The 16,575-nt window shown below is 39.7% G+C and overlaps 1 protein-coding gene across 1 annotated transcript in view; it reads right to left on the reverse strand.

The window, feature by feature from the left end:
* gusb (glucuronidase, beta) overlaps positions 1-16,575 on the reverse strand; it is a 35,103-nt gene that overhangs the window by 15,247 nt on the left and 3,281 nt on the right. Inside the window, exons 2-6 of the mRNA XM_056457226.1 lie at positions 14,741-14,926; positions 11,224-11,405; positions 10,450-10,592; positions 7,732-7,919; positions 3,213-3,356 (exon numbers count right to left, since the gene is read on the reverse strand). Of these exons, the coding sequence (XP_056313201.1) occupies positions 3,213-3,356; positions 7,732-7,919; positions 10,450-10,592; positions 11,224-11,405; positions 14,741-14,926 (843 nt within the window). The remainder of the gene's footprint in view (positions 1-3,212; positions 3,357-7,731; positions 7,920-10,449; positions 10,593-11,223; positions 11,406-14,740; positions 14,927-16,575) is intronic.

A 16,575-nucleotide genomic window follows, 5' to 3' on the forward strand; every position in this document is an offset into this window, starting at 1 on the left:
GTAGTTACAGAATTTAATTACAAGTGTAATTACCTACAAGTTATTAATCAAGCATAAGTGCACAGTAAATACATGTATTTACACAATAAGTACATTGTAATGAGTAGTTAAGGACACTTAATATAAAGTGGGACCAAAAAAATATGATCATATTGCTCTGTTAAACATCATTTGGGAAATAATTAAAAAGAAAACTGGCTAATAATCCTGACTTCAACTGTAAATTTTCATCAGAAACTGATTGCAATTTAAATTAATCAGCCCAGCTCTGGTTTTTATTTCTAAAACAATGTGAATTATTTATTATAGTAATTTGTGAATTGAATCCCCATAAAACATTATAAGGCACATGTTCGCCTTTACTTTTATAATAAAGACTAGCATTACAATTCAGCCATGGAAGAAACCTTTTAGTTTATATATAGTTAAATGTACATGCTACTAAAATGAGATGAATAATTACTCAAAAAGAAACCCACATGAAAAAACTATAGGAATTTATAGTCAATCTATAGTGTTTATGAACCACACTATAGTAAAGTACTGAATTAATCTCCTGTGGTTTCTAAAAATAGTTAATGATTTACTATGGGAACTATAGTAATATAAACAAAAGACCCAATAGTGTAGTTTTATTCAGCTATAGGATATATTATACAACAATACACCACAGTTTACTGTAGTAAAACTAAAGTATACTACATTACAGTTAATCAGTTCACTATATTTAATACTACTGTATGCTGGAGCATTCATTAACAGAGCTGTAAATACTATAACATATAAAGTATAATACACTTAGTATGGCTCAAAAACACTATTATTTACTATAAATCATTATAGTATTTATTAAAAAAGTGTAAAGCAGTATTTCCCTCATAATAACAGCTGTGTGTGAGGATCAGTGTGTGTCCTTGACCTTTGTATCTGGCCAAACATCAGCTATAATAACACAACTACAGCACGCAGGTCTGTGGGTAAAGTGGGTGTGTAAACATCTGGATTCAGCTAGTTTTACCACACGCCTGGCTTAAAGGGGTCATAAACTGAAAACCCCAAATCTCCTTTATATTTTGATATATTAGAGCTCATAGCACTGTATAAAGATCCTGTAAGGTTCAGCACTCAACACTTTCTGGTTCCACTAATATCTGCTTATCAATGTAAAACGCTCATAATGATGCTCTAAATGGGGTGGTGTAACTACTTTTTTTAGAGAAAAAAAACCCATAATTATATTGTTTACACGCGCACGCATTTAAAAAATGTTAGTTTTGGTAAAAACATGCACTCGTTTTCCATATTAACTGAAATAAATGTAAACGGCACATGTTTCCTTTACAAGTATTATTGAGAATATTCTATTCTAAACATGAAATCACTTACAAAAGGATAACATGTGTTATAATATCATATATAAATCACATACATTTCTAATGGTTGTAATTTACAGTAGGTTATTGATTAAGAAATGAAAAAAAATCCTCCTTAATAATAACAATTATATTATTTAAATGTATATAGCACTGTTCTGGAAACTCCAAGCACTTTACAAATTGGGGGGAATCTCCTCATCCACCATCAGTGTGCAGCATCCACATGGATGATGCAACGGCAGCCATGTCGCGCCAGACCACACACCAGCTGATTGGTGGAGAGGAGACAGAGTGATGAAGCCAAGTCTTTCGGGACAACTAAAAGACTTAGTCATGATCACAGATTCTTATTTTAACAATAGCAAATAAAACAGTTTCTAAACTTGAACCAACAGAACTCCCACACCATCCATAACGTTACTCCCAGGCTGTGTGGCGTCTCAGACTTCTTCATAGACCTGTGACAGGTTGCCCTAATGCTGACATCACCAGTCAACCTGTCTTTATTTGATACTGGTGCATATGTAGATCCATACGGCAGACTAAGTAACGTTACAGCGTTAGCTAGTTAACGTAGTGACATTGTACGGCATTTCAACTCCGCTAGCTTACATACCTTCATAATCCATTATGTATGATGAAGCGTACAATTTAAATCCTTTGTCCAATTCGGTGGCCGGACATTTACAGTAGATGATAATGAGCATATCCGGTGGACATCTGATGCTTAACTTTGGTAGTTCCTGTACGCTTCTTGTATAAAACAACGCCATATTAGCGGAGAGTGAAAAAGTGTCCTACCTAGGTTGACTGGAATGTAAAAGTTGCACATATACCCTATTATATAACATATATACTACTCACTACTGTCAATAACAAACTGATGGCTCATACGAACTGGTGATGAGCGGAAGTTTTCTACCCAGGGATCCGGTTTGGTCACGTGACATTCGACATATATCCTATTATGATATGGGGATGGTTAGGAGGCCATGATGGATGGATGCCAGTGGGCAAATTTGGCCAGTATGCCGGGGTTAAACCCCTACAAAACAAGATATATAAAAAAATGGAGAAAATCAGCCATTGACATCAATAGTAAGAACAACAAATACTAAGGAGATCCCAGTGTAGCCGCCATTACGGCTCATTGTTTTTTTCCCCACATGAAAAGGTCTCCACACAGGTCACATGACTAAAAACTATCAATTGGCCACGCCCATTCAAACAGAGCATTCTGATGAGGATCAAATCAGCACAGTAATTAGGCAGTTGTTGCAGGGACCTTTAAGAACTGTACAAAATAAAAAAATGAGGTAGTTTAACTGTGACCCCTTTAAAAATACATCCAAGCTCTTAAAGAGACAGTTCACCCAAAAAAATTGACTTACTCTTCATCCAGCCTCATAAGTGGGAGAAACTTTTACAAATGTCTTTCTTCTGCTGAACACAAAACCAGATATACTGAAGAATGTTGGAGAAATGCAGCCATTGAAATACAAAAATACTACTGAAGTCAATGTTTTTTTCCAGCATTCTTCAGAAGATCTTCATTACAGAAGAAAGAAACTCAAACGTAAGTAAATGATGACAGAACTTACATTTTTGGGTGAACTATCCCTTTAAAAGCGACCTAAAACAATTTCCTCATCTATCTCTCTCTCTCTCCCTGCTTTTTTTCCTGTAATCACATTGTTTCATGGAAGATTTGTACAAATAAATATGTGCATATTCATTCAATGACTTTGCACGCCAAAAAAACCCCAATGCATTTGAATGCAACGTGTTTTGTGCAGTGTGTTTGTGCTGGTTTTGCTGCCCTCTGCTGGCACTCACGTCTGCATCCTCGTGTTTGTTGACCCCATGGAAGTAAAACGGCTTATTATTGATTAGAAACTTTGTGCTGGTGACTTGAACAGTACGAACGCCCACAGGAAGAGTGTAAATGTCCGTCTGTCCGTCCTCTGCGCTCGCCTGAACCTACAGAAACAGCAGAACAAAACCACTGGCGTCACATGTTGCTCATGTAGATACTTCATCTCTCTTTAATTGCGTGTAACGATCAACAGCTTATGTTTATCATAATATATTATCAGCTAAACCATTTTATTACATGAATAAGACATCTGCTTTTTTTAGACAATGCTGCAAGCAAATCATTTAATGACCTTTAGTTTTGATTAACAACAATGAATCGCTTTGTTTTTGGGTGAATTTTAGTTGGTAGCTGAATTTATTTTAACTTTCCCGTTTGCTTTATCTCATTATGCTTTTTCCCTCCTGTAGCACTTTGAGATTTTACTCCAAAAGTTAAGTGCGTTATAAGTAAAATGTACTATTATTAAACATTTTATTTGTTTTGTATTACTATTAGTTACATATTACTGAAGTATTACTTAACCTAAGCACTAAAGAATAAACATAATTGCTTTGTTTAATTAATAATTCATTAATCTTAATATTTTCCCAGTTCTTGGAAGGGCATTCGCTGCGTAAAACATGCTGGATAAGTTGGCGGTTCATTCCGCTGTGGCGACCCCGGTTTAATAAAGGGATTAAGCCGAAAAGAAAATGAATGAATGAATAATCTTAATCTTAAACAAACTGCGACACGGTGTCTCAGTGATAAGCACTGTCGCCTCACAGCAAGAAGGTTGCTGGTTTGAGTCTTAGCTAGGTCAGTTGGCATTTCTGTGTGGAGTTTGCATGTTCTCCCCGTGTTGGTGTGGGTTTCCTTTGGGTGCTCCGGTTTCCCCCACAGTCCAAACACATGCGCTTTAGAGGAATTGATTAACTAAACCGGCCATAGTGTATGAGTGTATGTGTGTGAATGAGTATGTATGGGTGTTTCTCAGTACTGGGTTGCAGCTGGAAGCGCATCCGCCATGTAAAACATAAGCTGGATAAGTTGGCGGTTCATTTCACTGTGGCAAGCCCACAGATGTGATGAATAAAGGTACTAAACTGAAGGAAATTTAATGAATGAATGAATAGTCTTAAATATCCCATGGCTTGGCACGCACATGACCTGCGGATTAATAGTTTTTTTTCCTTGTAGTTTAATCCTAAATTAGTAACAATCGCAAAAAGGTTGACTCTCTCATCATCCAAAATGCAAAATGAAAGCATTTTTGGCTTTTCTGTAAGATATAATGATGACGGAAGTACCATCTAAGGGTGCTTTCACACCTGCCTTATTTAATTCGGTTGAATCGCACTAGAGTTCATTTTCCCTCTTGGTGCAGGTGTGAATGCAGCAATCGTACTCGTACCAAAAGGAGGTCTCGGTACGCTTTCAACCAAACCTGGAGTGGTTCGTTTGTGGTGAGAATATGATCCGAACTAAAACAGACCCAACTGCAAAAAGTACTGCGCCTTTTTATACTAATCCAGCAGCCTTAGGCCGATGTGCTGTGCATTATGGGGAGTGGAGGAAAAACATTTGTTGACAGCGCTTTACCAACAGAGAGAGAAAGGGAAAACATTAGCTGATGGATCATTGGTAATATTTCTGCAAGATGACCATGTCTGAGTTTAGCTAAATTAATCCACACCTCCTAAAGTGACTTGCGAAGCATTAATACATTATTTTCCAGCCGCACCCGCGCTTCATTCTCGAAATGTATAGTTTGTCTAAAGTGATGTACACAAACTATATAGTATACTATGAGCAGGGATACGATCAGCCAGCGCAGATATAGCTCCATAATAAAAAGTGACATCTTGTGTTTGCCGCTTTGTTTACTTGCGGGAGTTCCATTGGCATTTACCCGCACATGAATTCTGACCAATCGATAAGCAGTTTAGGAAATATGTTTAACAACATCTGGCCAATGAGAGATGTGGATTTTGTCAGATGACTGCATTTTGGTTCTTTTCATCTGGTTCGGACCAAAGCAATCAGTGAGGTGTGAAAAGGACCCAAAGACGGCAGAAAATGCTACAGTGTATCATTTATTGCTCTTGGTCCGGACTAAATGAAGCGAACTACAGATGTGAAAGCACCCCAAATGCTTTCTTACGTTATTAAAGGTATTTTCTGTCACTCATACCTGCCAACACTCCTGTTTTTCCCGGGAGTCTCTCGTATTTTAGACCCATCTCCCACCACCCTCCCGTTTTGTTATTTCCCCTGGAAAACTCCCGTAATTTCACCCCACCCCCGGTCCTTAGCTTTTTGGTACAGTCTGTAACACCCCTGGGTTTGATATAGCATCAAATCGCATCGGCTGCCTGAAACCCGGTCTACAATACACTTACTAACCCCACAGTACATACCTAACCCGGTTCTCAACTGTTATTCATACAAACACACACTGCCGCTACACCCCCCACCTCGGTCTCCCGGAATGTTGGCAGGTATGGTCACTACCTGTTTAGCCTGCGTTAATGCATTCAGTGTAAATCTGCACAATTAATCATTAAAAGACCGGGATCTCAATTCAAACACCTGTACAACAAATTATAAATGGTGATGATTTGCATGTGTTCTGGCGACGCAGTGGGTAGCACGTTCGCTACACAGCAAGAAGGTCGCTGGTTCGAGCCTCAGCTGGGTCAGTTGGAATTTCTGCGTGGAGTTTGCATGTTCTCCCCGTGTTGGCGTGGGTTTCCTCCGGGTGCTCCGGTTTCCCCCACAGTCCAAAAACATGCGGTATAGGGGAATTGATGAACTAAATTGTCTGTATGTGTGTGAATGAGTGTGTATGTGTTTCCCAGTGATGGGTTGCAGCTGGAAGGGCATCTGCTGTGTAAAACATATGCTGGATAAGTTGGCGGTTCATTCCATTGTGGCGACCTCAGATTAATAAAGGGACTAAGCCGAAAAGAACATGAGTCAATGAATGAATGAATGCATGTGTTCTGCGTTTGATCGAGGAAGACATTCAGTATTTTTCGTTAGTTATGAAGTTACAAACAATCAAATAACACAGAAGTACTGAAATAACAGATTATAGTTTAGATAAAACCACTGATGTTTATGGTAAAGATTAAAATCACAGTTTAATGCAACTTGACGCTCAAAATGAAAGTTGTAGCAATAACATTATCTAACCAATAGGTGGCGACAACCAGCAAAAATATGTCACTGAATAATTCTTCAGAAATGATAGATCTAGTAATGAAATATGAAGTTTTATGAGTGAATTATTGAATCATTAATTAAAAATGAGACTAAACGATAAATATGATGTGTCGTACTAGATAATACTGTTAGATTTTTACATATAGCATGATCAGCAACAGGGGGATGCAGTGGCGCAGTAGGTAGTGCTGTTGCCTCACAGCAAGAAGGTCGCTAGTTCGAGCCTCGGCTGGGTCAGTTGGCGTTTCTGTGTGGAGTTTGCATGTTCTCCCTGCGGTGAATTGGGTAAGCTAAATTGTCTGTAGTGTATGAGTGTAAATGAGTGTGTGTGGATGTTTCCCAGAGATGGGTTGCAGCTGGAATGGCATCCGCTGCATAAAAGACATGCAGGATAAGTTGGCGGTTCATTCCGCTGTGGCGACCCCAGATTAATAAAGGGACTAATTATATAACTATAATGAATGATCAGCAACAGTTGTGTGGGAATATAAATTTATATTCCAAAGTAATGCAAAGTGTCAGCTTCATAGGACGGCTGTGTAACTTGCTTTCTCTTTTCTGTCAACTGGTCAGGCGGATTCTGTCTCCAGAACATAATTTGCGGGTCATGCTTTCATTCTACAGAAACCCTTCTGTTGATTAACTCATGTGGTCAGTAGCTGGGACGGTTTCTACACCTATATGCCAATTGACCCTGCTGACTCCAAAACTGAATTTGCATGCTTTGTTTAGCCATCTCCCCTCCTCCTAACACATTATAGACAGAACAGCTTTGTCTTAATTCAGACTTGTGATAAAACTCGCAGACTGCAGACCTCCAATAGGCTCTTGCAGACACTTCTTGAAGACGCTGTATGACTGCAGATTAACCAACACGTCTCAATAAAGCAATTCTGCTTGTTTCAAGTCTCCTGGACTGGGTTCTCTCTTCTATATTCATTCATTTATAACAGTAGTGAACATCATTTTCACACTATTGAATATTTTTACTTTATATTTTTTATTCAGCTGGTTATTTTTTGATTTGATCTTTATTAATGTTACAGGTTCTACTGTAAGTTCTGTTTGTTAAAACCAAGAGTTTCTTACAGTACTGTTTCTGTAATAACAGAAAGCCAATTTTTGTTGATAAATAAAAAAGATGGTCCGATCTGTGACTCAAAAACCGTAGTGCGATCTGAACCATGAGATTTGTGATCCGTTACACTACTACTATCTATCCTTGTAGAAACAAGCTCCTCTGCTGTGTGTCTGAGTGAGTTTTCTGACCTCCATGGAGTACAGGTATCCGGGGTTCTCATGCATCAGATAAGGCCACCACAGGTTGACATCTGTGATTTTGAGGACTCCTCTGAGGCCTTCAGACGAGGCCACACATCTGCCGTCCTTCGCTGAGAGCGTCACTTTCACAGCCGCTTTAGAGCCGCCCAACACTGACACATTATAACTGACCAGTCCTGAAACACACCACACATATCAATTGGGTTATGTTGGTGGCTGTTTTGCCCTGTTGACTGCCATTATAATGACATTTTTTGATTGCAAAGCAATAACAGCATATAATATTCAAGTTCTGGTTTTCCCTGTTGGAAAGAGGAACAATTTGTCAGTTTTACTGTTTATCGAGTTTACATAATACTAACCTCCCACCATCCAAAAACATACATCATAGCCAATCCACTAAACCAAATTATCACCCAAGACAGCCTTAGTTTACACTTCTCACACGGCGACAAGCAGGGGAGTTCTCGAGACCTACCTGAGCTCGAACTCGCCTCTCGCCCTTTTAATGGGAGGGAGCCCCGGGCTCGAGGATATTACGAGACATGCTGTCCCTCTCCCGGGACAGCATGCCAATTACGCTTTAGGGATTATCAGCTAAGTGTGAACTCTTGAAATTATAATTAAGCAGAAACACGGCACACACTTATCAATCATGTCTGCACAATATATCGATATTGCATTGCGTGTATCTGCAATAGTCACATGGCAGGTTTAGATTATTTATTAAAGATTAAAAGATACAGATATTATTAAATATAGTTATTTTTAAATTACTTATGACTGTGCTATTTTATTAATATTTTTAGACTCTATGCATGGTTTATTTAACTTTCATCTCTGCTCTGTTGTATTTATTAATGCTTTTAATTGATCAGAATTTATGCCAAAGCAATGCACAGAAACAGACTTGATCATCCCAATCTATGTAAATCAATGAAATCATTCCAAAATAGAGCTAATCAATTAATTTAGTGAAATTATATTCATATCACAATAATGTCAGATCTTTCCTATACCTAATATTAATGCACTAAAAACACTGTTATAGATGTAAGCTCTGTGTGTAGACAGCATCTGTGCTTAAACTGTGCATTGTTCAGATTGACTACCCTTTGGTTATGTTGGGGGCTGTTTTTGCCCCATTGACTTTCATTATATTCACATTTATTGATTGTAAAGCCATGACAGCAGATAATCATGCATTCTTGATTCTTGCTGGTTTTCCCTGCTGGTTAAATGTGTCACTTTACTGTCAATAGAGTTTACATAATACTCACAAATATTAAAGTCCAGAGTTAGAACTTTTGTTTTCATATGATGACGTATTTCCAAACGAAACTGAATATTGAATAGGGGGCGGGGTTTTATTTTTGAGCTCCTCCTATCACCTTTCACTTACAGCAGTGCATTTACGGTGGATTAACTTGCACGGATTAAGTGTTCACCTTAAAACTAACAATGTGCACTTGCGAAACAAGCATTGCTCATTTTATTTTCATGCAGTACAATTCATGAGTAACAAAATAAATGTTAAAATGTCACGTTAGCTGGACTCTATCAGACAATACAACATGTTCCTGGACACGTTTCCTGTACAAAAACACCCGCTTCGAATGTTATCACTCAACTGAATGGGCGTTATCAGTGGTTATCACCTGATAGATATGGGCCAGTAGGGTGCCTACTGGTAGGCTCAGAAGGCTGTTATCATCCATCCACATGGTTAATCAGCTAAAATAATAGAGAAGACTCCAGATCTGTATTTACATTACTGTGACGGTTGGGTTTAGGGTTGGGGTAGACGTTAATAAAATACATGGATGGATGATAACAGCCTTCTGAGCCTATTAGTAAGCGCAGAAGGCCCCTACTGGCACATATCTATCAGCTGATAACGCCCATTCAATTAAGTGCTAACATTTGATTCGGCTGCACCTGCTGAATGTAATATTAAATATATCAATAGTCTGTATTGACTGTATTGATGTTTACATGTGGTGCGTCCCAATTCGCATACTTATACTACACCCTAAAAGTATGTACTTTTTTGTGAAGGAACAGTATACACTTTTGAGTGTGTAACAGAAGAGTATGCAAGCTTTTGGGACATACTACTTCCTCGTTAACAGATCGTTGTGTTGCTTTGTTACGAGCCCTATCATTCACATTTGTCATATTTAATTCCCTACCTTATTGGAGAAGCAGCAAGTTAATCTCCCATTCACCAGTCTTTCATAGACAGAAATCTCCTCAGGTGTTTGGATGATTCTGCATTCAGACGTTACTGTCCAAACACGTCTTTATATAAGCTCAGTATTGTTGTTGCAGATGAAATATAACACCGAAAACACGATTAAAACATGTTCCAGTGGGCGAGGTATTAATTAACAGTCATACAAACATCTTTACAGAAGCCTCTCTACTTGACGGTTGGTCTCGCGCGTCCATCATGTTTGTAGTTTGTTTACAATTTTCACCCGCGTTTGTAGTTCTAAATCGAATTCACATCCTTTGCGCAATGTATTGTGGGCAATATCAGCGGTTAGAGTATGGATGCTTCAACACTTCGAGTTTCGGAAATAGTAAACCATACCTTTGGCATACTCTTTTCAACATACTACGATTCTGGACGTACTAATTCTACTTTCAAATACTATTTAGCATGGTTAGTATGCGAATTGGGACGCAGCAATGGTCTCTTACCGATGTTATCGGAGAATGCCGTCTGCACTGTGATGTCATCAATGTGCACCGCGGGTGTCGTGTACAGCAGGACGGAGCGATGTATTCCAGCATAGTTGAAGAAATCAAAGTTGGTGTTCTGAACAAAGTAGCCAGAAGGGTACCTGAGAGGAGAAGGCAGAAAATAATTGACTTTGCCCAATTAATTATGCACTTTGATAATGTTCTGTATTATTTACTGCTCCAGTAGACATGTCTGATGGTAATTAATAAGATTTTGTTGTATTAGGCAGGGCCATCCATGGAAATATATAAATAATTATGTTGTTTATTATCCGCTTGTTCAGTTGTGATGTATAAAATACTGTTTGCGGGTCCAAGTTCTTATGTATATGGGAACACTTTTTAGTCAATCATTCATTCAATTTCCTTCGGCTTAGTCCCTTTATTCATCTGGGGAATGAACCGCCAACTTATCTAGCATACGTTTTACGCAGCGGATGCCCTTCCAGCTGCAACCCAGTACTGGGAAACACCCATAAACACACCCTCATACACTACGGCCAATTTAGTTCATCAATTCCCCTATAGCGCATGTGTTTGGACTGTGGGGGAAACCGGAGCACCCGGAGGAAACCCACACCAACACGGGGAGAACATGCAAACTCCACACAGAAACGCCAACTGACCCAGCCGAGGCTTGAACCAGCGACCTTCTTGCTGTGAGGTAACAGTTCTATCTACAACCAATACTCATAAATAAACTGAGCACAGTGTTTGCGTGTGACCTCTGACCTTGTGCGGTCGTTCATGTACTGGATGGTTCCTGGTGGAAGTGTTTCCAGAGATAAAGTGTTGTTCACTGCTATGGTGATTCGACACGGACCTCCAGAGCTCTGACGCAGAACGCTACTGATGTCCGCCTCGAATGGCAGATGACCGCCTGCATGTTCAGTCATCTCCACCCCGTTCACCCACTGCATGATGGGAAAAATAAAACACAGTGTGTCAGTCCTGACTGTGACTAAGCAGATGAGTCAAATACAACACGACACTCACAAGATCACAAACAAATAGCACATTCAGCCTGTGATAAAAGAGGCATTAATATACAGCTGAAGGCAAAACGATTAGCCTTAGTGTGGAATTTTAATCCTCTTTCAAATGTTTGCCAAGTGATGTTGAACAGAGAGATGTCTTTATTTCTTAACACAGTTTTTGTTAGATTTTAGGCAAGGCAGGTTTATTTAAATAGCAGATTTCATACACAATGGTGATCAAAAGTGCTTTACATAAACAGGAATAAAATAAAACAAAGAATATAAATGATTAAACACTGATTAAAATGTGTTAAAACAGGTTTCAAAGGAATTAAAAAGATGACATAATAAAATTTAACTACTGTTGTTTGAACTAATACTGCCGATGTACACTCACTGGCCACTTTATTAGGTACACCTTAGTAGTACTGTGTTGGACCCCTTTTGCCTTCAAAACTGATCCTCCACATCCCAAAGGTGCTCTATTGGATTGAGCTCTGGTGACTGTGGAGGCCATTTGAGTACAGTGAACTCATTGTCATGTTCAAGAAACCAGTCTGAGATGATTCACGCTTTATGACATGGTGTGTTACCCTGCTGGAAGGAGCCATCAGAAGATGGAGACACTGTGCTCATAAAGGGATGGACATGGTCAGCAACAATACTCAGGCAGGCTGTGGTGTTGACACGATGCTCAGTTGGTACTAATGGACCCAAAGTGTGCCAAGAAAATCTCCCCCACACCATTACACCACCACCACCAGCCTGAACCGCTGATACAAGGCAGGATGGATCCATGCTTTCATGTTGTTGAGGCCAAATTCTGAGCCGAGCATCTGAATGTGGCAGCAAAAATGGAGACTCATCAGACCAGGCAACGTTTCTCCAATCTTCTATTGTCCAGTTTTGGTGAGCCTGTGTGAATTGTAGCCTCAGTTTCCTGTTCTTAGCTGACAGGAGCGGCACCCGGTGTGGTCTTCTGCTGCTGTAGCCCATCCGCCTCAAGGTTGGACGTGTTGTGTGTTCAGAGATGCTCTTCTGCAGACCTCGGTTGTAACGAGTGCTTATTTGAGTTACTGTTGCCTTTCTATCAGCTGGAACCAGTCTGGCCATTCTCCTCTGACCTCTGGCATCAACAAGGCATTTGCGCCCACAGAACTGCCGCTCGCTGGATATTTCCTCTTTGTCGGACCATTCTCTGTAAACCCTAGAGATGGTTGTGCGTGAAAATCCCAGTAGATCAGCAGTTTCTGAAATACTCAGAGCAGCCCGTCTGGCACCAACAACCATGTCACGTTCAAAGTCCCTTAAATCCCCTTTCTTCCCCATTCTGATGCTCACTTTGAACTGCAGCAGATCGTCTTGACCATGTCTGCATGCCTAAATGCATTGAGTTGCTGCCTTGTGATTGGCTGATTAGACATTTGCATTAACGAGCAGTTGGATAGGTGTACCTAATAAAGTGGCTAGTCAGTATATACTAATACTGCCTGATAACTAAAAACATTATCAGCAAGATGTTGTAAAACTACACATTTCTAGTTATTTCTAGTGTAGGTATTGGACAGGATTATGGATGTAGCATAAGATCAACCTCTTTAAGTGCTAATTAACAGTTAATATCTTAATAATAGGCAGGTAATAAGGCAGTGGTAAATGGTGTAAATTGTTATTTAAAGTGTTACCTCTAATTGAGTATCATCTGCATAACAGGGAAAACTCATCATAATAATGTCTCCCAGAGGTAGCATGCATATTGTGAATAGCAAAGGGCCTAAAACTGATCCTTGAGGCACTCCTTACCTGACTGGCCAAAAAAGGTGTTCATTTCTATTTACAAACTAGTAATGGTCAGTTAAATATGACTTAAACCCCCATATAGCCTATCTACAGACACCTGTATCATTTAAACAATCTATGAGGATATCATTAGCTCAAATGCAGAGCTGTAAAACTAATAGAGAGATGCAGCTAAGAGTAAATCATACCTTACTTTCACTAGAGCAGTTTCTGTGCTATGGTGAGGCCTGAAACCTGACTGAAAATAGAGCATAGATCAGGCTCAAAAAATTAAACCCGACCCTAACCGTGCACCTTGTGTCTGAGCCTGACCCGGTACGACACATTACGTAATTATGAGCCCGATTTAAACCTGATTGTTTAATACGTGGGATGTTATAACAGACGTTCCTCAACCACAATTCAGAGTTGCTGGACCTACAGAAATGAGTTTAGATTTATCTTAATCAATAATGTAACAAGCATGTAAACTGTATTGTTTGTTTCTTCAGAATGGATCGTAACAAAAGAGGACACTGAAAGCTGACTATCATCCTTTCAGCCATTGCAAGCCTGCTTCATCGTGGAAGTCCCCGTTTTTTAGCTGCCACCTCTTTCACACCCTAAGCGCGAGCAGAGTGTGAGCAGCGCATGTTTTTCTCAGCATCCATGTTAACAGATTAGAGCTTTCATACTGCATGCAGAAGCAGCATGTCAGTGCAGAGCGCGAGCAGAGCTGAAGCAGCAGTGCTGTGATCATTTCGGCTCTGGGTCTGGTTTTGCCGCTGCTCACGCTCAATTAAAGTGACAGTGCATTGATAATGACCAAAAACACATTAAATGACAGTAAAAAGTAGCAATTTTACTCAATAAATGCATGGATAGTGTGAATGTGTGCCAGTGAAGGAGACACTGTTGCAGGAGCAAGAGCAGGGGTGTCCAAACTCGCTCCCTGAGTCCTGTAAAGCTCTGACTAGGCTTTCAATAAACATCCTTGCAGGATGTTGAGGCAAGTTGGAGCTAAAATCTGCAGAACACCGGCCCTCCAGAACCGAGTTTGGACACCTGTGAGCTAGAGCATTGCTGTGCATGATATGCGTTGGCAAGTGTGCAACTTTGTAGACCCACACATGTGTTGCTTGCTTAGGCTAACTTTGATAAACTATTTATATAATATTCCTAATTATGATATAGCTTTCCACCCAATTATGCTAATTAAGTAATGACAAAAAAACCCACTAATGCTTGATCACGGCCTGAAGATAGTAGCAGGAAATATCAGCTCCACCCCTGGCCCGCAGGTCTGATCAGGTCAAGTCTGGGCTCGGGCAGTGAATCTAAACCAGGGATGGGCAAACTGTATAAAAAATGTCCTTTCTCTATTAAACAGCATTTGGAAAATGTTTGAAAAATAATACAAATTTCACAGAAGGCCTAATTAATTAATGAATAATTTAGCCGTCAGCAATATGCATGATGAAATCCATACTTACAAGCACAGAGTAATAGTGTGCACTTCCCACTCGGAGCACGATGCGTGTTCCCCTGTCCTGGATCCAGCGTGTGGGAACCAGTACTTCCTTCTCATACCAAACCCAGCCAATGAAATCTCGGATTTTGGCATCTTGTGTGATGTCATTGTAGCTGGACGGCACCGGCATGTCAATCACTGGACCCGTCTAAAATAAAAACACAGACATAAACACACTTCATTCATTCATTCATTTGGCGTGGTGCCTTATTTATCAGGGGTCACCACAGCGTAATGAACCACCAACTATTCTGGTATATGTTTTACGCAGGGGATGCCCTTGCAGCCACAACCCAGCACTAAGAAACATCCATACACACTCATTCACACACACACACACACACTCATACACTATGGCTAACATAGTTCATCAATTCCCCTATAGCGCATGTGTTTGGACTGTGGGGGAAACCGGAGAACCCAGAGGAAACCCACACCAACATGCAAACTCCACACTGAAATGCCAACTGACCCAGCCGGGACTCGAACCAGCAAACTGTGAGGCCTTCTTGCCCATATAAACACACTTATAATGCAAAATATAAATGACTGCAGTGTCGTTTTCTCCACTAGAGGGTGTGTATTCACAACAAACAAGGGCGTATTTTAATGACAAGTTATTAAATATTACAAATATAACAATATCAACAGCAGCGCTCGCACACAATGTGCAGCTGATTCAGTGGTTGCCTAGAGCAGTGGCTCCCACAACGGGGGTCGCATGACAATGACAGGGGGTCACTTGGTGATTTCCAAAAGTCAAATAAACTTGATTAAACAATTAGAATTAGAACAATTAGATTACCATATTTTATCCATAACCCACAGAAGATAAAATAGTAGTTAATAGTTACATAAAAAACAACAATGATCAGCCTTTCGCTTTGTCTTTCATAGAATTAGCGTGTTTACATTAGACTGACAACATTAGACAGCAATAGCGTCAGCGGCAGCAGATTGATTTTATAGCACCAGGTTAATCTTTCTGACACCTTTATGGCAATCAAATACATTAAAAATAAATACAGGCCACAACTAAACAATGAGGATGATCTCCAAAATGAAACCAAAAATAGACTTGTGCAAGAAATATTGTGCCCACCAGTCTCATTATGTTAATATTAAAATAAACAAATTAATAAATAACTATAAAAATCAGATGGTCGTTAGACTTTTTTTGGTCAATATGCTCATGTTTTTATAGGTCTTTTGTTTTGTGCACAACGTTTGGATATTTATAACCTCCTCAGAAGATAGTGGGGGTCACGAGTCACTGGCTTTGTTATTTTGGGGGTCGTGGGGTGAAAAGTTTTTGAACCCCTGGCCTAGAGACATAAAATGTGTAGAGGACTAATTTGTCGACAAAAAAAAAAAGCAGTGAAGTGCGCCTCATGTTTTCAGAATGGAAAAGTGCGCTCGGTGTGATCGGCCCCTAGTAAAACACACAGCATATTAAAGCCTCGCTGCTGTAGATGGCGGTTCATTCCGCCGCAGCGCCCCCTGATAAATCAGAAAATGAATGAATGAATGCCATTTGCCTGTTTTCTAAAAAGCCACACCGGAAATAGAGGGTGTGTGACGTCATTAGCATAAACACACACTCCGATCACTAGTTAAAATATTAGTTGCTTTTTTCTCTGAATTTAAAGATTCTTCGAAACATTTGGCATAATGTAAGTACATACAGTTAAAGTCAGAATTATTAGCCCCCCTGTTTATTTTTTTCCCCAATTTCTGTTTAACAGAGAGCAGATTTCTTCAACACATTTCTAATCATAATAGTTTTAATAACTCATC

The sequence above is a fragment of the Danio aesculapii genome, chromosome 5 (genome assembly GCF_903798145.1).
Source record: "Danio aesculapii chromosome 5, fDanAes4.1, whole genome shotgun sequence".
NCBI lineage: Eukaryota > Metazoa > Chordata > Actinopteri > Cypriniformes > Danionidae > Danio > Danio aesculapii.